General features: G+C 41.8%; 1 protein-coding gene across 1 annotated transcript in view; it reads right to left on the bottom strand.

The window, feature by feature from the left end:
* LOC126397819 (sodium channel protein type 4 subunit alpha-like) overlaps window positions 1-26,080 on the bottom strand; it is a 365,246-nt gene that overhangs the window by 158,148 nt on the left and 181,018 nt on the right. The window contains exons 10-13 of the mRNA XM_050056785.1: window positions 3,913-4,054; window positions 3,104-3,301; window positions 2,043-2,225; window positions 1,702-1,959 (exon numbers count right to left, since the gene is read on the bottom strand). Of these exons, the coding sequence (XP_049912742.1) occupies window positions 1,702-1,959; window positions 2,043-2,225; window positions 3,104-3,301; window positions 3,913-4,054 (781 nt within the window). The remainder of the gene's footprint in view (window positions 1-1,701; window positions 1,960-2,042; window positions 2,226-3,103; window positions 3,302-3,912; window positions 4,055-26,080) is intronic.

Raw genomic sequence — 26,080 nt, 5'->3', positions numbered from 1 at the left:
AAAACGATGACTAAGTACAGACTGAGTGAGCACAACCTGGCAGTAGAAGTCGGCCGACGCAAACAGAGCTGGCTGCCCAGAGAGGAGAGGTTGTGTTCTCACTGTGACCAGGGAACAGTAGAGACTGAGCTGCACTTCTTGACTCAATGTGACAAATATCAATGCATTAGAGAAGAGTATTTTGCAAAAATAATAAAGATATTCCCAGAATTCTTGCACTGGAATAACTTAGAGAAACTTCCGGTCCTACTGGGAGAGAGGGAGGACTCTTGTGTACTGGCAGCAAAATATGCAACAGCCCGCCATCAACTTCACATCACACATGACAATTGATAATTGTTTATATATTGATAATTAATCTGTTGTATAAATTCATTTCTTTATGACTTTTACCCTGCCATAGCCACTCATGCTCTCCATGTTTTGTTTTGGTTTTAACTGCAATTATTATTAATGTATTGTTATTGTTTATGCTTGTTATATTTGTGTTGTATTGTGTTAATATGCTTTAGCAACATTGTTTGGAATGCAGTCATGCCAATAAAGGAGCTTGAAACTGAAACAGAAACAGAGAGAGAGAGAGAGAGAGAGAGAGAGAGAGAGAGAGAGAGAGAGAGAGAGAGAGAGAGGGGATGAAATGCAGTAAGGGGGCCGTAGGCTGGAATCAAACCTGTGGCCCTGTGCCATAACTAAATTAACCAAATTAAACTTACTTAATAGTTCGGCTAAAATACTGAACTTTGATTAGAAAACTATAGTGGAAGCTCTCTGTCAACCCTTAAAGGGGCAAAATGATTTAGTCAGCCCCTGCACTAGGATTTTTCTCTCAATGCAGCTGAAGCCGAGTGAGTGGCTGCTTATGCTGCTGGAACATCAACGTGCACTGTCATGTCTTTACAAAATAAAGGGAAATCAGGGTTCCAAAAAAGTAAAGGTAGAAAAATAGGAAAGAAAAAGAAACAAACTAACTTAAATTGAATTAAAAGGTGCACGCAAGAGACCTGAATACAGAAGGGAAGAACAGGGGGCCCACAGAGAACGCCTATGCATAGGACCCCAAATTTAGCGCTATACCCCTTCCAAGGTGACCCACCATTCCCTCCACCTCCACATGACAAAGTCAGCTCATATACTGCATCACTTAAGAAACATTGATATAAAATGTAAAATGCCAGCATTTTCTTCTGGCAACTGGGACGAACTATAAAAACACTACCTGGAGTTTTACTGTAAAAATACTTCGTTTTGCTTTTTGTTTTTCTGCATTACATACAGCAGTAACAGGTCATCAATATCCATTTTCCTAAACTGCCACAGTTGCCTAATTCATGCTGTTATGTCGTATAATCTCATCTAATGTCATCCACATAATTAATCCCATGACATTTTATCTATTCTAATCTCATATGATTTTATTTTGTCTCAACAAATCCACTTTTGTTCAGCAAAATTATCATCTCACATCACCTGACAAAAGTATAATTCCATGCCAACTATTCTTATCTAATTTCCAATCTCATTCAATTTTAGAATACAGTAGCTACTATCATTTTATTCAATTAAATCTAATCTATTCCCATTTTTATTTACATTGAAGTATCTCAATTCATCCCATAACATCTCATTATGTTTGATTTTTTTTTAATATAAGTAACCCAAATCTTGTTTCATCCAAAGACTAATCTCATTCTGCTGGGTCACCTGGGAGCTCCTGCTGGCATTGCTGTAGGTGCTTGGTCGTCGTTTGGGCCACGGGTGCGGCAGGATGCCACTGAAGGTCCCACCACTGTAGGTTCGACCCCCAACGCCTTCCACCACGTCACCTGGGACGCTGTACTCGTCATCGGCCATCTCCCCCTCTGACCCCCGGCTCCTCAGACGGAAGTTGAAGATGGAGGAGACCTGGCTGCTTCGCCGAGTCCTTGTGGAGAAGGAGCGAGCGAGAAGAGGGTGGAGGGGCTGGAGGTGATGAAGAAAAGCGTTACTTTGACTGTATTATAACAAAATAAAAAGGTTACACATCCAGATTCTTTTTGCCTTACCTTTCCCCCATCCGTCATGTCCACCTGCAGCAGCTTTTCCTCTGATAGGTTCGCCTCCACATCAGCCACTCCCACCAGCGCTTGACTCCGCCTCCGTTCCTCCATGCTGTCCAATGGCAGGCCAAATGGTGACAGTTCTGGTGACATTATTGAGTCCGAGTCGAGAATTTTCTGGGCAGCAGCCTGGTAGAGTAGATAAAATTTGTGTCGGATGAAACACAATAAACTCTCCAAAGATCCAGTAAACTAAAAAGAAAGTAAACTAGAAAGAAAGGCTACAGCTCAGGCTGAGGAGTAGGGTAAAGCTTAGGATAAGGCGTAGGCTACAGCTCAGGCTACAGCTCAGGCTAATGTGTAAGCTACAGCTCAGGCTGCAGCTCAGGCTACATCTCAGGCTAATGTGTAAGCTACAGCTCAGGCTACAGCTTAAGCTACAGCTCAGGATAAGGCGTAGGCTACAGCTCAGGCTACAGCTCAGGCTACAGCTCAGGATAAGGCGTAGGCTACAGCCCAGGCTACAGCTCAGGATAAGGCGTAGGCAACAGTCCAGGCTACAGCTCAGGCTACAGCTCAGGATAAGGCGTAGGCTACAGCCCAGGCTACAGCTCAGGATAAGGCGTAGGCTACAGCTCAGGCTACAGCTCAGGCTACAGCTCAGGCTGCAGCTCAGGCTGCAGCTCAGGCTAAGGCATTATTTGGGATGACACAGGTTTGCCATAGATGCTCGCTATCTGGCACTTTTTCAAAAGCAGCATTATTTGTATCTGCTTGGCATGTCTTGATTGTAGGTTATAAGTTTATTTATTTGACTTCTATCCTTGGCTGCCTGCCCTGCTTGGTTAGTCTGAGGTTTCAAGCAAATTGTTGTTTATAGTACTTGGAACTGGTACTTGTTCATGTGAAATCTGCAGTCCATCTACAGCGATTGTAATTCCATAATAATTCTATAGTAACTGTACAGTAAATCCATGGGGTTATAGTAAATCCAGATCAGGAGCAGAGCAGGAGGTCAAACTGATGATGAACTGGGTTTAACTGGTGAAGTCAGTGCATCAGTTTACCTGTTGCTCCTTCTTAAGCCTCTCCATGGCCGTCTGAAACTCCCGTTCTTTCTGGCATGCCTCGGCGATGGTCGCCTGGTTCTGCTCCTCGTATGCCATTGCAACCACGGCCAGGATAAGGTTGACCAGGTAGAAGGAGCCCAGGAAGATCACCACCACAAAAAACACCATGTAGGTCTTACCAGCTGACCGCAGCGTCTGCAAAAAACAATTAACAGAACACAATGTTCTCACACAAACATATTTGCAACGGGGGAATTTCCACAGTCCCACCTCGCTTTTTAGAAACTCTCTGAACAGCTTCCTGTTACTGTCCAGCTGCCAAAATCCAGATGAGAGAAGAGGAGCTGATAAAATGTTGGATTACCTTCAGTTATTACCATGAGTTCACATCAGTGAGCTTTGGGAGTGGCAGCAACTGTTCTATAGATTTTTTCTGCCGCAGGTTTCAACTCATAATTACATTTACACTTCATATTCTCATAAATTGACACTAAAATTTAACATTAATCAAAGATAAGGCTCTAAATAACAAGTTTCTTTTGAATAAATATAGAATTTCAACCTTCAACCAGTTTAAGATGTCCACCAGTGAGATTAAAGTGTGCCTTAAATGTCCATAAATAAAAACAGGGTCAAGCACCAAAGCTGAGGCATTAAATAGTCTGATGGAAGTAAAGCTTGACATAGGCCACTTGGTCTTGAGTGGCAGCGACCTGTATCTGAGCCTGATACTTCAGGAACAACAGCCACTACGCAGCATCCCCATCACCTCTGAGACCAAAAACATCCTTGTGTATATGCATTACCTGGTGGTAGAGATTTTCCCAGTAGTCTTGTGTCATCAGGCGAAACAAAGACAGGAAGGCCCACCCAAAAGTGTCGAAGCTGGTGTAGCCGTAGTTGGGGTTCCTCCCTGCCTTCAGACACTCAAACCCATCTGGGCACTTTCTGCAACAGAAACAAGCAAAAGCACACACACCAGGCCTTATTTAGCGTGACTGAAAAGTGATCAGTATTGTTCTCTCCTCATCAATTAAAATGTCTGCAATTTTTTTGTAGAAGAGGTTGGATCTTCTATAAGGAAGATGCCAGCCTGTCAGCTTTGGTCATGGTGGAATGTCGGTGTCCCCACTGCTACGAAGCCTCTGCCCAAGCAGCAAAATATAATGAATACGGTTGAGATCACGTTGTACTGTGTTAGCCTGTGCTAACTGGGCAGAGAGAGTCACAGAGACGGTCCTTCAGTGTTGCATCGAACATCATCAAAAATCATTATAAAAAGATTTTAAATCTGTGAGAAACGCTGAATTCTAATAATAAGAAACTCTGAATCTGAGACAGCATCAAAACTTTTTTTTTGCAATTCTTACTTGCCCCAGCAAATTAATTACAAGAAAAAAAAAGAAAAACAAAAAAGCCCATTGACATCACAACAGGCATTGCAATTCTTTAGAAAAGCTGCTGTGAAATAAAGCACTTCATGCCAGAACAATCCTAAAAACAGCCAGTAAAACCCTGCAGGGACTGTCCAGACAAAAAAGCCACTGAAAGGTTGAATAGCAAAACTGCCTATAAACACACAAGTATTTGAGCATTAAATTTGAAGTCTTCTTTGCTTTCTTTTTTACATATCTACATGCTGACAGCGAAATTAATAATGGCAATTTGGCACACAGACTCAGTCGGACTAAGAAAGTTTGGGGTTTGCTTTCTGATCTTTGGGTTAAAGTGAGTTTAAGATACTGTGCCGCCTTCTTTTCATGGTGATGGCAACAGTAGCATTCATGTTTATGATAGTGAATTAGCAATGAATCACCCTAATACATGAATCCCTTCAATTCATGTATGATCCATGATGATGAAGATACAGATACAGTCATTTCTGGCTCCAAAACACCAAGATGGCGACAGCCTAAGTGCCAGGGTGGCCATTTCCACAACACCAAAAAGGAGGATACTTTGCAGCATTTAGTGAAGCAAGAAAAATCGCAACATAGGACTCTAGTGTACTCCCCACTATAGTACAATTTTGTCCATTATCATGATATAGTGATTCTGAGATACTCTATTCATCACAAGACAATTTGATCTATCATGTATGACTGGTGATGCTTGACTGCATGATAGACTTTACAAACCTCTGCAGCGGATATCTTGTCATCTTGAGGCGATGTAGCGTCTCGAAAAAACAACTTGCAACTTGGCTCGTCTGTTGCTATTGTTTCTGTGCTAGCATACCTTTCAATGCCCCCCTTTCCTTGTGTACTAACGTCCACATCACAACGACAAAGCATACAATACGGGGTCCATGTCATTGGTTCGACCGCCCACTGGTTCGACATCCCATTAGTCCGACTGTCCGTGGTGCTGAACGGCTCGTGGCGGGCGTATGGTGCGCCGCGACCGGCTTGAGGCAGAGCAGGCTCACGGCTTATGTGTTTGCCACTTTCTTTTTCATTTTAACCCACACCATGATCTTTTCCTGACCCTAACCAAGTGGTTTTTGTGCCTAAACCTAACCAGACCTTAACCACAGGGCACCATGATGATTTCGGAACGGACTTAGGAACAATGGGTTTAATATGGTCGGAACAATGGGATGTCGAACCAATGGGCTGTCGAACCAATGGGCAGTTCCCACAATACGCATGCAAGTCGTCTTTCGTACGTTTGCTGACAAATGTGTGCTCTTTTGACCATTCGGCATTGAATGAGGTCTGTCTTTTTGGCATGTTAACATTCCGTTAACGTGATGATATGACACAGCCAGCACATGGATGCTTGTTTACATTTTCAACCAATGATAGATCAGATAATCGATTGACATCGCTTTCAGCCAATCATTTTTTTTGCCAATCTTTCGTTAGACCGAAAGTCTTACAGCATTGGACGATATGCTGCGTTACATTCAAGTGCAACTCCAAAAAGGAGGACAAATAAGCGTCCGGCTTGTGGCTGCACCGGACGCCGGACAGGGCATTTAAAATCCGGACGTATGGCCACCCTACGAAGTGGGGAACTGCCCATTGGTTCGACAGCCCATTGGTTCGACATCCCATTGGTTCGACATCCCATTGTTCCGACCATATTAAACTCATTGTTCCGAAGTCCGTTCCGAAATCATCATGATGCCCTGTGGTTAAGGTCCAAGTGGACGTTTGTGCCAAATTTGAAGAAACTCCATCTAGGTGTTGAGATATTGTGTTCATGAAAATGGGACAGATTAACGGTAACTCAAAAATGAGATACCTCCGGATACGGCTATTGCCGACATGGAAGTATAAAAATATAGGATAAACTTATATGATATAACACAGGACCATACAACCATTTTACCCAATGATATACAAAGCACACAAAGTATGTGGCTCCACATTGATGAACTACAACATTAATATACTCTTACAGGTTATATTATAGAAAAAAAATGAATAACTTGAATGAATAACTTACTATATAATGACGAAAACTCTGTCTGTGTGTCTGTTCCTTGTTTTTCTCCTCACTGACTTGGTCAATCCATGTGAAATTTGGCACAGTGGTAGAGGGTCATGGGAGGATGCCAATGAAGCAATATTACATCAATTGGCCAAAGGGGGGCGCTATAGCAACCGATTGAAATGTCAAACTTTGAATGGGCATATCTCATGCCCCGTATGTAGTACAGACATGAAACTTTGCACAGAGATGCTTCTTCTGATGAGGAAAAATATGCCTCAAGAACCCATAACTTCCGGTTATATAGGTTTTCCGCGATCGATGGATCGATCTCTTTCTAGGAAGTTTGACCGATCTGCATGAAACTCGGTAAACATGAACCGGAACCAGGAACCATTCCTCATAATGAGTACTTTTACTTTTGATACTTTTGCTTAACTAATATTTTCAATTCAGGACTTTTATTTCTAAAAGGTATTTTTAAACTGTGGTATTTCTACTGTTACTGAAGTAAAGGATCTGAGTACTTCTTCCACCGCTGGTAATAATCAGGAGGTGTGTGGTTATATAACTATAACTAGTGTTTCTCTTGAATCTGGACAATCTCACACCACAGGTTTGTACAGAAAGTGGGTGTAGGAACATTCTGAAAGCTGAGACATTTCAATCATACATTTAAAAACAGCATCTGTCTTTCCATCCATCCATCTCTTCCTGACACAACACCAGCTAACACCAGCTCTGTTTCTACATCACTGTTTACGACTGAAGGCTTGTTATCGCCGTGCGACCGGGACCCGCCCACACGTGTCACCACGGAGACAGAACAGATAACACGGGGACGGCATTCATCATAATTGATATTCCACATTCATATCCTATCACATTCATTGCCGCCCACGCAGTCACATCTGATCTGCTGATACACAGCAGTCCCAATGGTGGAGCGCTGGTCAGCAGAGGGAGGGGCTGCTGCAGTTTACAGCTGCTGCTTCTGCCCACAACAATTCACAGTGACAGACACACGACCAATGAAGCCAGCAGTGAGGAGGTCAAAGGTCAGATGGTACAGCAACCTGAAAATAATCCTTTGACCTGCACATGATTGTGGAATGGTCCTCTCTGACACCCTGATGGTTACTGTGTATTACTGTACACATACAATTCCACACTTTTTTGTTGGCATTTCTTGAAGCAAATTTGTGATTCAGACACAGATTTTGTCCGGTGCAATTATGTGAAAAATACAACCTCAATGGTGGCATAGTGGTGCAGTGGTTAGCACTGTCGCCTCACAGCAAGAGGGCTCCTGGGTCGCTCCCAGGGTGGGGAGTTTAAATCCAGGGTAGGGGAGCCCTTCTTTGCGGAGTTTGCATGTTCTACCCATGTCAGTGTGAGTTTTCTCCAGGTACTCAGGCTTCTTCCCACAATCCAAAGACATGCAGGTTAATTGGTGACTCTAAATTGACCGTAGGTTTGAATGTGAGTGTGAATGGTTGTCTGTCTCTATGTGTCAGCCCTGTGATAGTCTGGTGACCTGTCCAGGATGAACCCTGCCTCTCGCCCAATGTCAGCTGGGATAGGCTCCAGCCCCCCCACAACCCCTGCAACCCCCAATTGGATAAGCGGTTATCGAAAATGAATGAATGAATGAATACAACCTCAATCCCCCCAAAAGTGAGGACACTGTATAAAACATACATTTTAACAGGATGCAATAATTTCCAAATCCTACTTGACCTTTATTCAACTGAATACAGTACCAAGCCAAGATATTTAATGTTCAACCTGACAAACTTTATGGTTTTTATAAATTTACACTCATTCTGAATTTGATGCCTGCAACACTTTCCAAAAAAGCTGGGACAGGAGCATGTTTACCACTATGTAACATCCCTTTTTCTCTTAACAACACTCAGTAAGTGTATGGGAACTGAGGACTCTAACTGTTGAAGTCTTGAAAATTAAATTCTTTCTCATTCTTGCTTGATATACGACTTTAGTTGCTAAACAGTCCAAGGTCTCCATTGTTGTGTGTCATACTTCATAATGCTCAACACATGTTCAGTGGGGGACAGGTCTGAACTGCAGGTAGGACAGTCTAGTGCCTGCACTCTTTTACTACGAAGCCACGCTGTTGGAGCACATGAAGAATGTGTCTCATTGTCTTGTTGGAATAAACAGGGACGTCCCTGAGCGTCGTTTGGATGGCAGCACATGTTGCCACAAAATCTGTATGCCCCTCTCAGACATGGAGTCATCTCTCTGATATTATGGATTGTGGATGGCAAAATCCTAAAATTCTTTGCAATTCTGCATTGAGAAATGTTCTTAAACTGTTGGACTGTTTGCCCGCGCAGTATTTTTACAAAATGACAATCTTTGCTTGTGAAAAACTGAGCCTTTAAAGGATTCCTTTTTCATACCCAATCATGATACTATCACCTGCTACTAACTAACCCGTTTACCTGCTGAATGTTCCAGGTGTTTTTTGAGCATACCACAACTTTCCAAGTCTTATGCTGCCCCTGTCTCAACATCAGGTGTTGCAGGCATCAAACTCTGCAAATGCAGATCATTTAATTCTTCTTTTATTTAGGCTTTACACAGAGTCACAATGGCACAAAGTCCTCAGATAATTCAAGTCCAGAACAAAAGGTAGACGAGACTTACTTTCCCCTAGCTACAACCACAGAAACAAAACTTGTAGCAATGTAGTTTTGTTAAGTGTCAAAGCATAAACTCTATAGGTTTGCAGTGAGTGGAGGAGTTATGATGCACGGAGGATGACATTAACAGAACCATGAACACCTCAGCGTGAACAAACCTCTGGTTGAACAAAACTCTGAGTCACAGAGGAGCTTCATGCTGAGTCACAGAAAAGGTTGCTCGCTGTGCAGACGCTATCTGGGGATTCAAACCGACAACCCTGCAGTCACAAGCCCACAGCAGTGACCCGTCCTGGCTGGCACCGCCCCCGCTGGGTCTCTGCCGCTGCAGCAGCTGGGATGCTTTTAAGCAGCAGCTCACACTGACTCATCAGCGGCCAACCTGCCTGTATTTATTATCACCTTACTACACAACATTTGGTGGGAGCTGGTAATTCATTAAGGACACATGTAAATAAACTATTTAGTTATATAAGGTTTACATAATACAGCTGAGTGAAAGGATAAGATGGGATGACATGAGTGAGACGAAATCAATTACATTCACTTTTTAATTTTGCACTAAAAATATCTTTAAACCCTCTGAAAACAGACCTCCGGTGCATGGCCGGCTGAGGTTGTTGTTTTCATGATACTGTTTAAAATCGATCTAAAATAAAATTAATTAATTAATTAATTCTTTTTGCAACAAAAAGCTAAGATTGCATCATGACATTGTATGTGTGCAATGACCGCATTTTGTCGTGTTTCAAGCTGTCTAAAAGATGGTGAAAATGTATGGTGACACCACAGTATTGTCCTGTCATTAGTGTCATTAGTAAAATAAAAACCAACAGCTAGAGTGTACAGGCTGTACAGATTTTATGGACATAAAATACACAGGGGAATATTTCTAATGCAGATGAAACTGCCTTACTGCCTTTGGACTTTGCTCAAAAACTAAATAAAGTACATAGTTAGAATAACTTATCACGGTTCTGCATTTAAAATCTTTTGTTTATTTTTCAAATCTAATTTAAAAAAAGTCTGATTATTGTATTTCTTTAAATTCATGACACAAATTAACTACTTTTATCAATAATTTTGGTTTATTGATTTACATTTTCTTTTATCGTAGGTTGTACAGATTTTAGGGATATGAAGCATAAGAAAATACTCCAAGAAATGACATCACAATAAGCAAAAATACCAATATAGGCACTGGTGGACTATTTCTACTGCAGAGTTCAAAGGGTTAAAATACTTAATTAAAAAAACAACATGGAATGAGTAGATACTGCAAATACTTAACATGTGTACATTATTAATAATATTAATAATGCATTATATGTTGGATTTGCATCTTATTGTCATCTTAGACTATTTATATTTTTATATTTATTCTGTTTTCCTACTCTGTATTTAAACGTCTACACTGCGATTTCCCTCAGGCAGAGGTGGGACCAAGTCATTGTTACAAGTCCTAGGCCTCTAGTTTCCCGGCGCGGCACGGCGCAGGGTGGCGAACCCCGCGCAGAGCTAGGCCCAATTCCAATCCGATCCCTTACAGACTCACTGACTTAAAGGCGCGTTCATATGAAGTGCGTGAGTGTGTGAGGGCTGTCCTATTGTCAAATCGTCAAGTCAGTGAGTCAGTGAGTGAGGCTTTTATGCCCCTTTACTGTAGGTCAGCATCGATGCGGACTTACGGTAAGGAAATTACCCACAGTTCATAGCGTTGTGACATCAAATACAGGGGTTGCTCTCGGAACACCGGTTCACCGGTTCCCTCGGAACACCGGTTCACCGAACAAGTGTTTAAAAAAAACCCGTAAACAAATAAACACGGTCGGCAGATCTGCAAACGGTAACAATATATATATATATATATATATATATATAAACATACATATAAGATAGATATCACTATATCACTTAAAACACTTTTGATGCTAGTTGAGAAAAAACATGCATATGGTAAAAACAGTAAATTCATTATTTCAAACGTACCTCTTGCCCATTTTACAACTTAAGTGCTTGGATAAGGATTGACTGATCAGGGAGTCTATCCCTCACACGCCTTGTGCGTGCTGACAATAACCGATAAATGATCACGCCCAGAGCCGCCAGTGTCAACAACATTTTGTAGAGAGGGGGATAAGTACTGTCCCATTCCTATTTATAGCATCCGGAGCCCTTTCAGACTCTCACACTCAATCACTTACAGCTGACGTCAGTTAAGTCAGTGAGGGTTCAGGGCTTGAGTCTTTAGGGGCCGGATTGGAATTGGGCCCTAGTTTCGAGCAGCGCAACCTGAGGCACGCTCAGTTTGGTAGTTTGGCAGACCGAGGTGCGNTAAATGTATCTCTATATCGACTGTCCCGTCACATCTGATGTCAGATCAAAGGGGATTGGCACCATTTGGCAGTTCCGTATATTCGGACACTGCGAGCTTGGACCTCCTGGACCAAAACATCACCTCCGCCTCGCCCGGTCTGACTCAAGTTGGGCTTGAATCCAAGTCATGTGACTCGAGCCCACAGCTCAGCCCCAAGGAAATAAATAAAGTAAAGTTTGTCTTATTTTAAAAATTAACTTGAGACTTTCTTATGAATAAATTATAGGAATGCAACAAAATCAAAAAGCTGCAGTTTTATACAGTAAATAAGTAGATGAGACAATACATAAGGCAATAACATTAATGTACAAGTCATCAACAAATCAAAACCTTTTAGTTTCTGAAACAAACACTACACTATGGTGATATAAATGTACACAAGTCCCTTGGGCTGGTCATCTTACTGCAGCGAAAACATAATAATTAGCTGAGAGTGGCTGTGGTTGTTTGCAATAGTTAATTTTAGAAAATGCATTTACCAAGCATTGTGGTCACAGCACCTAATTTTACAATTATTTTAATGAACAGGAAATAATGTATTTCCATTGCTTGCTGTTATTACTTTAATTATGTGTAACATAGCAGCCAATCCCCTGCACTCTCATGCATGCATTGCACCATCATCTGTGCTTTGAGCTTCCCTTTATGCGACCCTAAATATATAATTTCTACTTTCACTTAATGCCACTTTGTATGCATATATTGCTGCTACTATGTTTTGTTATATTTATTAATTTTACTTTGTATGAAGAGCAGCTTTGGCACAAATGTGTCCTTCAGAAGTTCCATCTTATCTTATAGCCAATAACAAAAGCCTTATTAATACAACACAATACAAAAGCAGCACTGAATATGAATCTGCCACCACAAAGCTCAGTAGTTGACCTTTGAAGCATTTAACTGGAGCAGTCAATTTCATGCCATTTAAATCTGCGACTAACAAACTAACAGAATTTGCATTGTGAAGCCAGCCACCACTGGGAAAAAAATGTTCCAAGCCTGTGTCATTGCAAAAGCAGCCAGGCTGCAAAATGGCACATAGGTGATGCAGATTTAATGTGAACATGCAAAGTATTATTACCATAAGGTAGCTGGTCATGTAGGCTACATTAACTACTGTGGTAAAATCACAGCCAAAAAAAAAAAAAAAAAAAAAATCATCTAAAATCAAAAAGCTGCTTATGCAAACAATTAATGCAATAAGACATCCAAGCTGCTGCACTGCTTAAACAAACATTATGGTGACAACAATCATTTTCAATGCAACAATAAATTTCAACTCACTGCACTGCTCATTCGAACATTATGGTGACAACACAACTATCAATTTGGTGAAATAAAGCAGTTGATCTTACTGCAATGCTTATCCAAACACTACGGTAACAACAATCAATTTTAAAACAATAAAATTATCCCAACTCACTGCTCTGCTTATCCAAACATTACAGTAACAACAACAGCAATCGATTTTAATGCAATAAAACATCCCAGCTCACTCCACTGCTTATACAAACATTACGGTAACAATGATAACAATCAATTTAATTACATTACAAATATTACAAACAGCAAATTAAGTCTTGCTGACCCATCCACCAATGACAAAATGCTGTGTAGCTGTTATACCTCTTTAACAGTAACTGATGTCTGACAGTTCAGTTTACAGCAACAGTGAATCTGTTATCAAAGTGTCAATCTGCTCATCTAAACATTATGGTATCAGAAAAGGGTAGCTTATTAATGCAGTCAAACAGAAAAATACCAGGGGGCTTCTTATCCAGTCATTGTGGTCAAAAAAATGTGTAACACAAATGTGTAATGTTATAATAAAAAGCTGAGTAGCTGCTTGTCCAAACACTATGATACCAACAATCACTGTTAACATAGTTAAAAGTTCTAACTGGCAGCTCATTTACGCTTTACCGTACAGTTAAGTAATGTGATAGCAAAATCAAACTGAGCTGCTGATACAAACATTACAGTAACAACAATCAATGTTAACTGAATAAAAAAAAGTCAATGATGCAAATGTTACAGAGCTGTTACTGTTAGCTATTACTGAGCAGCTGATACTACAAACATTACGGTTAAAGGTGGAGGAAAATCAACACAACACACACTGTGGACAGCTCCACTGATAACACCAGAGATGAAGTCATCGCACACACACACAAAATATGACTAACCAGTCATCACGTAGGGCCAGTCATCTTGATGCCAGTTAGACTGACACCAACCCTGACCAAGGCCACTGCGTCTCACACACACACACACACACACACACACACACACACACACACACACACACACACACACACACACACAGTGAATGTGATGTGTACGTGTGTGTGTCACTCCTCCACTTCCACCCATCCACCCATCTTGCGGCAAGTGAGTCAACATGGTGGCATGTGAGTGGATGTGAAGTGTGTATGATGGGTTGACTGACTGTGTGTATGTGTTTGTGTGTTTAAGGGGCTTGAGGACATAAAGAGAGTGTGTGTGAGAGGTTCGGAAAACGCAGACAGGAGACTGAGTGTAGCGTATAGCAGGTGTGTGTGTGTGTGTGTGTGCATGTGAGGTGTCAGACTGTGTGAGAGCCAGCAGTTATCTCTCACACACACCTCTGTCTATGTTAATGGAGGGACGCCACTTCAGACCCCCCACTCTAAGTAAAGGGGGCCCCTCAGCCCGGCACTTACACACCTACATCACACACACACAGACAAAGAAACACCTGACAGTCTGCTGGTACAATATAGTAACACAAACAAACACACACCCACCCACACACACACACACACACACACACACACACACACTAAATTGTGTTTTATTTTCAGAATACAGCCTCAGTAGGAAAGAAATTTAAAATACTGCAGCCAGAGAGGTTTAACCACTGTTACAGAAACTCTGTGTAAACCCATAAGGACTATTTAGCAGATTCTACACAGAACTTCACTGACAAAACAGATGCTTTAATGATCAGCTATACAAAAGTCTACTTGAAAAGTAGTCTCCATACAATTCCTGATCAGTCATCTAACATGTTCAAGGTATGAAGTCTCAAAGCACACTGCTGCTTTGGTCAGGAATTTCTCATGAGAAAGGTTTCCTATTTATAGCCCCTCAAAATGTCAATGTGACTTTTGTTTATTCAGATTAATGACAAGATAAATGTTGAAAGTTTCAAACTTCACTTCACCAAATTATGTCTATCTAATCAAAAACTAAAAGTGTGCACTGAATACTTGAAACATAAATACATATAACCAGTGTTGGTAGTAACTTGTTACAAAAGTCATGTGTTACAGTAATATATTACTTTTAAGCAGTAAAGAAGTAATATAAGGCGTTACCAACAGGATATCATTTACAATGTCACGTAATGCATTACCACCTGAAATTAAATCTTTGTTTTCATTTTTCATTCATCCACACTGATCCACTTCTGCCAGTGAGCCAACAAAAAAAGGTTGTTGTGTCATTCATTATATGCTATCTTATAGAGGGGTGCCAGTGATTGTGTGTGTTATCATGTCCAGTGTGTTTCTATTCATATACTTCCACTGTATCCTCTTTTGCTTTTGTGTCCTAAGGCTGCCTGAAAGCAGCAGGGATAAGGGTTGTTTTTTCCTCATTCCGGTGTTCAGCACATCTGGGTTATGTAAGTAGCCTATATGTTAGATGTGTTTTCATTCACACCATCTACAACCACAGAGCAATGCCGGCAAACTTTCCTGTTCTTATGCATAACTGTCGCTCTGGTGCTGCTGTAGCTGCCTGGCACATTGGGAACCGGCAGGAGGGTCTTCCAGCTGTGGTATATTAGGTTGCCCTCCTCGTAGTAACTGACTCACATGCCATTCCATTTGTAGTGCTAAGTATTTGTATTATTTGTTGTACAGTATTTGTTTATTGTTTTTCATATCATAGGCCCACAAATATTTATCCATATCTAATAATGATCAAACTTTGATCCTCTGCCTGACCATCCCTGTGACGAAGGCTATTTCTTTATTTAAAAAGGTCGAGATTATTTAATTGCTGTAATCATTATGCTTTTATTAATATAAACAGCAGATTTTAATCCAAAGTTGTATCCACTGTATGTGAATGCATTAATGGGTCAGACCGGCGCAGCACTGGATTTGAAATAAACTGTAACAAACTGGAGCTGCTGTACTTTGATTAACTTCTGTGAAACAACATGACCCTCATCCATATAAAATGAACACTGGTTCTTCTGGGGTCGTTTTGGTCAAAGTAACACAAAAGTAGTGTAAAAAGTAACATTACTATGCACAGAGAGAAGATAGTGTATTGTATCTTATTACTTTTAAATGAAGGTGATTAGTAGTGTGTGACATCACCTTTTTCCAATGAGAAGACTGCAGACAGAAACACAAACAGTGAAAACTGTATAGTGAAATAAACAAACTGGACCGCCTTTACAAAAAAGAAAAAGTTGTATTCATTCAGGTCCCAATCATTCACAGTGAGAAGTTGATTGAGATGATTGCAGTTTAAAGTACAAGAATAAGTACATTTACCATAGCAGGATACAACACTTGAGAGGGTGACAGAGACAGACAGACAGACAGAGCCAGACAGACATACAGACTCACTCAAAGACAAACATGCTGAGGCTATTTTGGGAGATATCCTGGGGATTTCTGTGTGTGTGTGTGTGTGTGTGTGTGTTCGCTTCATGTTCCCCCTGCCATTCAGTGCTGTTCCCTATGACCTCTTAAACACACACACACACACACACACACACACACACACACACACACACACACACACCTCTAATTATAACACTCAGGTAAACTCGAGTCTGGGAGGAAGAGAGTACTTAGAATTGCTATAGCAACCGTATCCCAGTGCTGGTTGCCGGGGGAGATTGTTTTGTGCCATCTCTGCTGGGAGACGGGAGGACTCTGTGTGTGTGTGTGTGTGTGTGTGTGTGTGTGTGTACCTACATGTTTCTCACCACACCTTATCGAGACTTGGCAGAACAAACTGTAGGTTTAAATCAGCCTCTGTTTTACAATAATATTCACTACATTTAAAAATTAAATATCTTTAGGAAATGCTTTCATTCAGAACAGACAAGAGAAAAGGAAATCCATTGTAATCTAATCTCTTCACTACTACTTTTATCTGTCATATTCTAATCTACACTAATTATTTCTAACGGTATCTAAATTATTCTAATCTTGTCAGTTTGGTAGTCCAGGTCGTTAAATGTTGATGCTTTGTCACGCCCCTTGGCATGTTATATCAGTGCCAGAGGTAGCCTTTAGCGTCTTTATGAGGAGCACTGAGCTTTCAGTTAACTCCAATATAAACCCATCCACGGCAATACTTGATCTTGAGACCAACTATGTAATATAAAAGGTGAGAGAGTCTGCATGGGGTGGAAGGGAGGGGAAGTGGATGGGTCAAACAAAACAAGACTATCACCCACAAGATCACTGTTTGTGTCCCATGTGAAACCAAAAGTCAATATTGTTTTGAAGTAACATAATAAAATTAACATATAGTCATATTTATGCCATGTTACATGACAAACATACTTATTTTACCCCAAAACATGTGTTTTTTCTGAACCTAACTGCAGGGTTGGGCATCGTTTGGGTTTTTTTCCGATACAGGTGCTCATACATTAAAACTGTGCCAATGCCTAAACCAATGCTTTTACAAAATACAGCACAGCCAGTCACAGAAAATTACTTATTTTATATCAAAGGCAAATTTAAACAAGAAATTAAACAATGTATTAGGCTTCACTCATAACAGTTTAAAATATACTCACATATGTAACTATGGATAAATACTAAACACTTTTAACAGATTCACATAAAAAATGAAACCTAACCAAACAACAAAATTTCAACAATAAATAAAAGAGCACAAATAACAGCAAAATAAATTTTGAGGTCCCCTGGTGGCTTAGTGGGTGGAGCAGGTGTCCCATATATATATGTCCTTGTTTCAGCATGTCGGATGTCATCCCTTCTCACCCCTTCATGCTTAGACTGTCCAATTTAATAAAATCCAGTCGCTGCAGCCTCACCGTCACCATCACTGTCACACGCAGGCTTGTTCACTCTCCTGCTACTCACACAATCTGGCACCAAAATAGTAACTGATGCTATATTGGCACTGGATTTTGGTTCCCAACCCCACCTAACCACGACCCTTTCACAACATTAATCATGTGTTACAATTTGTTTCAGTTGTGTGTCACTAAGAGATGCTAAAGGGCGTAGCAAAGCGTCTGTATTTGACGACCCGGGAATGAGAATGGGTTTAATGTAGTTTGGGCTACAGGGCGTTGGTGGCTTAGTGAATAGAGCAGGTTTTTTTTTTTTTTTTTTTTTTTATTTAACCTTTATTTAACCAGGTAGAATCATTAAGAACGAGTTCTTATTTACAATGATGGCCTCACAAGAGGCACAAGCTGCTCCCCTCCCAGGGAGGGGAAAGAGGGCTGTGAAAGAAAAAGGATTGGTTGAAAAGACGGTAGCACAGCACAGAGCACAACTATACAGACATGTAGCAGGACATCAACAGAGACAGCACACAAGCATGGCTATGCGGACAAATAGCAAGAGAGTGACAGGGATAGAAAGGGTTAACAAACATCTATTCAGTCATACAGGCATACAGGCAAAGCAGTGGGGGTTAATAGCAAAGATTATTTACAACATCACAACACAAAAAAACATAAAAACAAAGTTAATAACAGGATTATTTGCAACATCATATTACAAAAAAAAAAAAAAAAAAGGAGCCTGGGCCAACGGTGGCAGGTATGGGCGCTCAACACAGAATACAGGCAGACTGAGGGAAAGGTTAGACGGTAGGGAAGCAGTTGCAGGAATCTGTAAAAAGATGTGAGATGGCCTCTTTGAAGGCCGGGATTGAAATTAATTTATCCAGTTTGAGGTGTTTTTGTAATGCGTTCCAGTCAGAAACGGCAGCTGACTGGAATGATGCAAGGCCAAATGTGGATCTGGTTTTGGGGGTTGTTAGCAGAATATGGAGAGAGGACCGAGTGTTGTAGGGTTGTTAGCAGAATATGGAGAGAGGACCGAGTGTTGTATGTGACAGGGAGTCGGTGCAGCAAGCGAGACAGGTAGGGGGGTGTCCGTTGAAGGAGGGTCTTGTAAATGAGAGTGAGCCAGTGAATCTGGCGGCGGGTGTGAAGTGATGGCCAACTTACCAGAGAGTAAAGAGTACAGTGGTGAGTATTGTAAGAGGCATTAGTGGCAAAGCGGATGGAAGAGTGATAGAGTGTGTCCAGTTTAGCGAGAGTGCCCTTACATGCGGCACGATAGATAGTGTCACCGAAATCGAGTGTGGGGAGAATGGTCAGTTTGATGAGAGTCAGTTTAGCAGAAGAGGTGAAGGCATGAAGATGTCTATAAAGGAAACCGAGTTTGGCCCGGACCTTAGCCTGTAACTGAGAGATGTGGTGTGAAAAACATAACGTAGAGTCTAACCAAATGCCAAGGTATTTGTAGGCAGAAACATGCTCTAGGATAGCTCCCTCACAGGTAGAGATGTTTAGTGGAGATGGAGAGGGAGCACCCTTCCGGTGAAACCACATAGCTTTTGTCTTGGATGTGTTGAGTGACAGTTTCAATAGTGAGAAGGCGTGTTGTACCTGGAGAAAGCTATCCTGGAGCGTGGCTTGGACAAAGGAGGGAGATGGACCAGAGGCATAGAGAATTGTGTCATCAGCATAAAGGTGAATGAGTGAGTTGCCAGCAACTAAGGGAATATTATTGATATAGATGGAAAACAGTGAAGGACCAAGTATAGAACCTTGAGGGACACCCTTGGTGACTGGGAGGGGGTGAGAGAGTGAGATGTCAAACCTTACGCGTTGCACCCGATGGGAGAGATAGTGAGAGAACCAGGCCAGTGAGTGATCTGAAACCCCAATGCTGCTCAGCCTACTAATGAGAATAGAATGGTCAACGGAGGTTGCCCCGTGTACAAGGCTGTTGCCGCTGCGGCCCGGGCCCGACTCCAGCCTGTGGCCCTTTGCTGCATGTCATTCCCTCTCAATAACAAATCATTCACACTGAATGATTTTTTCATCGCTAGAGATTTAGATTTCATGTTTTTCACCAAGACCTGGCAAAGGGATGAAGATTATGTGTCCATGAAGGAGCTATGCCCGCCTGATTGCGCATTCATATGTGCCCCAGGGACCACTGGCCGCGGTGGTGGCCTTGCTTTGTTGTACAAAGACAGTTTCTCCTCGAGGAGAGTGGACTGTGGAACTTTTACCTCATTTGAACTGCTTATTTCTAAAGTTGGCCGCTCTAACCCGTTTTATTGTATTTTAATTTATCGCCCTCCTGGTATTAATGGCGCCTTTCTGACTGAATTCAGTGACTTTTTGGCTTCCATCACTAAATTTCAAAGAATTTTAATGCTTGGGGATTTTAATGTGCCTGTAAATGACACCACAAACTCCTTTGCTAATAATTTTATAAATCTCACTGAATCTTTTCATTTTGTGCAACATGTCAATGGCCCGACACACATTAAGGGAAACACGCTGGACCTTGTTTTTACACTTGGTTTGGACATTGATTGTATCGTCTCTGAGGAGCTGCCCGTCACTGATCACAACTGCATCCTGTTTAATTTGTCTATTATTTCTGATTGTTCAACCAGCAAGCGTACAAAACTCACCCGTATGTTAAATAACCTCTCTGCTGAGAAATTCTCATTCGCTTTTAACAGTGTGGCGCAGCCTGTTAGTATTAATGTTGACGTTGACTCCCAAGTTTTAACTTTTAACTCACACTGCTCTGCTATTCTTGATAAGATTGCTCCTTTAAAGCCTCGAACTATCCCCGCAGCTAATCCCACTCCCTGGCTGAACGACGACATCCGCTGCCTTCGTCGTAAATGTCGGAGAGCTGAGCGCTTGTGGAAATCAACCAAGCTTCATGTACATCGTCTTTATTTTAAAGAACTGTTAGCTGAATTCAATTCTGTTGTTAGGGTGGCCAGAGCCTCTTATTTTAAAAATCTCATCATCTCCAACAAGAGAAATCCCAGGGTCATTTTTGACACTATAAGTAGCATTACTGGTGCGCAACCGCCTGCTCTACCTGTGTCCTCTGATGAGGACTGTAGCAATTTTTTAATGTATTTTGTGAATAAGGTTGCCAGTGTCAAGGCCAGTATAACACCCTCCTCCTCCTCCCTTCCTGATCCTCCCAAACAACAGTCAATTATTGACAATTTCTCACCTGTCTCCTTACAAGACTTAGCAGATCTTGTGTGCACTATGAAGATCTCTTCTAGTCCGCTGGATATCCTGCCCACAACTTTGCTGAAAAATGTTTTCAGCACTATTGGTCCATCTCTGCTCTCCATAATCAATAGCTCACTGGTTTCTGGTCGTGTCCCGTCCCATTTCAAGCAAGCGGTTGTTCAGCCGCTTCTCAAAAAGCCCAATCTGGACCCCGATGTTCTTAGTAACTACCGGCCCATTTCCAAGCTGCCCTTTGTATCTAAGATTCTAGAAAAAGCAGTTGCAAACCAGTTAGTGACAGCGTTGAACAGTTACAATATCTTAGATAAATTTCAGTCCGGTTATCGTCAGTTACATTCCACAGAAACTGCTCTTCTCAGGGTCTCCAATGACATCATGATGGCCTCCGATGCCGGTAAATCCACTATCCTGGTTCTGCTTGATCTCAGTGCAGCCTTTGACACTGTTGATCACCACATCCTTTTAGACAGGCTGAGGGACAGGGTAGGAATCTCAGGGACCGCTCTTCATTGGTTTAAATCCTATCTGTCTGATCGATCCTTTTCTGTGGCTGTTGGCCCTCATAAATCAGAGTTTGCCCCCCTTTCTTGCGGGGTGCCCCAAGGTTCAGTGCTTGGGCCTATCCTCTTTACGCTATACATGCTCCCTCTCAGAGATGTCATCAGCAATTTTGAAGGTATCTCATACCATATGTATGCAGATGACCTCCAGTTATATTTTTCTTTTAACCCTGATAGGACCGATGGAATTGACTCACTGTACGATTGTATGAATGTAATTAAGGACTGGATGTCTTCTAACTCCCTTCAGTTGAACGCAGCTAAAACTGAGATTTTAATTATTGCACCTGATGCCTCAGCATCTAAAGTGGCCAGCTGCTTAGGGTCCCTCAGTGCAAATGTGCGCCCCAAGTTGAGAAACCTTGGGGTCACATTTGATCAGGCCATGCTCTTCGATGACCACATCAAAACTGTCACTCGCTCCTGCTTTTTCCACCTCAAAAACATTTCCAAACTCAGATCCATGTTAACTTATTCCGAGCTAGAAATGATCATCCATGCTTTTATTTCCTCACGTCTGGATTACTGTAATTCTCTTTTCACCTGTCTCAATAAAACTTCATTAGACCGCCTCCAACTAGTCCAGAACGCTGCCGCCAGGCTTCTGTCCAGATCTCATAAGTTCACTCACATCACTCCAGTCCTGGCATCCCTGCACTGGCTCCCTGTTAATTTCAGGATCCAGCACAAGATTCTAACCATCACTTACAGAGCCCTCCATGGTCAAGCACCTGCATACTTGACGGATCTGGTGTCCTTTCACTGTCCTGTCAGGTCACTGCGGTCCGCTGAAGGCCACCTACTTACTGTCCCTCACACAAGATTAAAGACGAAAGGTGATAGAGCCTTTAAGGCTGTTGCACCGAAATGGTGGAATGCACTACCTCATGAGCTGAGAGCGGCCTCTTCCGTGGACATTTTTAAAAAGCAGTTAAAAACACATCTGTTTAGGCTTGCGTTCCATTAATTGTCCATTGTATCATCTCTGTATTTCGCTGCACTTTACTTTTTATTTGTTTTTGTGTATTTTGCATTGTTTCTGTTATTGTATTTTTTGTATTTTATCTTGTGAAGGACTTTGTGAGTCCTCTCTGTGAGAAGTGCTATATAAATAAATTTACTTACTTACTTACTACTTACTCTCTCTCTCCCCCTTTCACACTTGACTTTCCTATCAATGAAAGGCAAAACTTCCCAAAAAATATCTTTAAAAAAAAAATGTAGTCTGGGCTAATCTAATCAGATCTCATTTAGTTCAAACTAATCAAAGACAATTTGTCAAATCCACTTTTATCTACTTTAATTGACCCTTCGCTTAGTCCCAACCCCAGACGCAAACTGACGAATCATAGTGTAGCATCTGGCCAGCTCAGACCAACACCAACACAGCTGTGCTCCACTGACTCTAATGCAATCGTTTCAGATTTCCTTCATTACCAGGCTGGTTTTGTGGATTTGGGGCTAAATGTTGTGCCTGAGTAACGTTGTGTATTAGTGATGCTCATTACCTGGAGAAGTTGGAAAGAGATATACATTTCTTTCCTGTTCCAAAACCAAAATCAAACCCTGTAAAGTGTAGGGTTAGCTAGCTAGCTACTGAAGATATGGCCTACTGAATGTATACACATGCTGCTTTTGCTTTTTAATGATTATAACACTTGAAAAAGGCCGACCCTGCTGTACAGGAACAAGTGAAGGGAAGCAGGGAAACTGATATTCTGTCAACTACGTGTCATCACACTGTATGCAAATGAAAGTTGTTTGACTTCAACCCCCGGAGATCCCTGCCTGTCCAGTGGTGGAGATACCATAACTGAGGTATGGCAGTGGAGGTCCAGGCACTGGTGGCGGCAAAGGGGAGAGGGAGCCAAACACTGTTTATCTGCACTCACTGTGATGACACAAAGCTGGTTCACCATCGGCAAAGTCTCCCTTTATATTCATTGTCCTCTGTCTCAGTCACCAGTGATGTGGTGGTTCACTTTGACCACGTGATCTGTACATTAGGCTTTAAAAAAATGTGATAGCAGTGTATTTCTTCGGGGAGTGCAGTTAGTTACATTGCGGGCTCCATGCCAGCTCTGACAGGTGAAGTGAATAACTTTGATTATTTTGTTCTACTGCATTGTTCTGCTGGTGCATCATCCTGCTGGGGGGCCACTGCCATTGGGGATTACTGTTGCCATGAGGGGGGGGGGGACTTTGTCTGCAATGGTGTTTGAGTGGGTGGAACATATCAGGTGGTATCCATATGAATACCAGAACCAAAGGTTTCCCAGCAGAACAATGTATTGGAATGAAATAATCAAAGTTATTCATTATTTTAATGCTTTGGCTGATAGGTGTAGATGTAAAATAGTCTAATCATGTCTAATATAATCTTACTGAAACAAGCTTTATCTTGTCCAGTTAAATCTAATCTAGTGTGGTCTAGTGTAATCTTGTATAATCTAGTTCAATTTAGCCTAATCTATCCTACCATCTAATATGAACTAAAATAATTTTAGATTTTGGTTGAACAAGCAGGTTTGAATTTACTAAAAGTCTAGTGAGTGTTATTATGCTAACACTGGCATTCAGCCCTAAGATGATGAAGTACGTTTGAAACACCTGGTGTGAGAATAATTGTCAAAATCTGACTAATCCTAATCTGGATAAATTATGCTGGTCAATGTTGAAACAGTCACATGATGTGACTCTGCTTTAAGATGAGTACATATCAGATCTGCACCAGAGCACATAAAGTGTTTACACCAGGAGAGAAACCTTTAACCAGTGGTGGAAGGAAGTATTCTGATTTTACTCAAGTAAAAAGTAGTAATACCAGTGTAGAAATACTCTGTCTCCAAGTAAAAGTTCTCAAACTCTTACTTAAGTAAAAGTGAACCTGTTCAGAATAATATATATATTATTACCATTACAATTTTTGCCTCCAAAATGTAGCGAAGTAGCAGTAGAAAGTATCATGAAATGGAAAAACTCAAAAACAAGTATCTCAAAATTGTACTTAACTACAGTACTTTAATGTACTTTATTACTTTCCACCACTGCCTTTAACATTGAGCTCATCAACATTTCAAGCACCTGACAGAATGACTGTCAGAGGTCAGAGGTCACTATTCATGCTCGACCAGAGCAATCTGAGCTCTGGACGGGGGGGTTGAGGGACTTTTGTGTGACGTTCTGAAGTTGACTACATTAACTTAAGGTCAGTAAGGCTCTCTCAGTGTTTCCATGAGACGGGAGGAGAAAATCCCTCTGGCTTTGATTCTGTTTTAATGTCTCATCAGTGACACAGCAGCTCCTGAAATAGCAGCTAAACTATCGAGGCGGGTCGCCTGGCTGTTAGCATCACAGCACAGAGCATGCTGGCTACGAACCAACGCTTTGATCACAGCCGAGCCGTAACTGTGTGTCTGTGTGTGTGTGTGGCACTTTGATCACCACATTTGGTCACATTAATAACAGAGTCGTCTCCAATGTGTTATCATTAGAACATCTAAACCATCCTGATTACCAAGCACTTATAAGGACACACACACACTCTCTGGTACTGATGACTGTTCATATGGCTGTAGACTTGTTCAAAGTAACCAAGACATGTCGACATGTTAGAAACTATCCCTGACCTCTTAGTACCATACACTCCAGGACGCACTTTGAGGTCCTGAGGCAGAGGTCTTTTGTCTGCTCCAGATGCCTGGCTGAAAACTCAAGGGGACAGAGTGTTTGCTGTCAGGGCCCCGAGGCTCTTGAACAGTCTGCCCAAAGAGATCAGGCTGGTAGAGTCAGTGATCTCTTTTAAGTCCCCTCTTAAAATAAACTTCCATCAGAGAGCCTTTCTTGATTTTACTTGAGTTTTAAGTTCATTTAAACTGTTTTTTATTTCCTCAGTTTTTATATGCCAATGTGTTGAAATGTAAAGCACTTTGTAACTCATTTGAAAAGCACTTTTAAAGGGGCAATAAGCGAAATCGTTTCACCGCTAGGTTTGCTGTTGTGCACTGCCTGTAGAGCAAAACAAAGTGTGTCATGAGCCACTCCTCCCCGCCTCTGCTCTCAGCCCCCGCTTTCACTGCAGGCAGATTCACTCGCCACAGGGGCGAGGAAATAAAACCTAAACAGCCAACTTAGTTTAGCAGTTAGCGATGTCTTTCACTCACTCTAGGTCTCTGCTGTGTTTAGCTATTTTCCTGCTTTCCTTTTAGCGTTAGCACTACTCGGCTACCACGCTAACGCTCCAGCTCCAACTGAGCCGGGAGCCGGGCTCACGGAGAAGAGTTGGAACGTTAGCATGGCAGCCCATTAGTGCTAACGTCCCCACGCTTCTCCGCCAGGCTCAGTGAGTCGGAGCCGAGAAGCGTGGGGACGTTAGCGTTAGCACTAGTCGGCTGCCATGCTAACGTTCCGGGAGCCTGCTTCTTGGCTCCGGCGAATAGCGTGGAGCCTGGCGGGCTCACGGAGAAGAGAGGAATGTTAGCGTTAGCTCCCAGAGTTAGCACTAGAGCTACTACGGCTACTGGAGTAGCTTGCAGCTATGGAGGGCTTCTACCAGCTCTTCTAGTCACTGAGCCTCGCCTCCATTTCAGCAAATATATTGCATTTATTACAGGTACCATC

This window comes from Epinephelus moara, chromosome 11 (assembly GCF_006386435.1).
Source record: "Epinephelus moara isolate mb chromosome 11, YSFRI_EMoa_1.0, whole genome shotgun sequence".
Classification (NCBI taxonomy): domain Eukaryota; kingdom Metazoa; phylum Chordata; class Actinopteri; order Perciformes; family Serranidae; genus Epinephelus; species Epinephelus moara.
The sequence above is the reverse complement of the archived record's forward strand: the minus strand, read 5'-3'. Positions and strand labels throughout refer to the sequence as shown.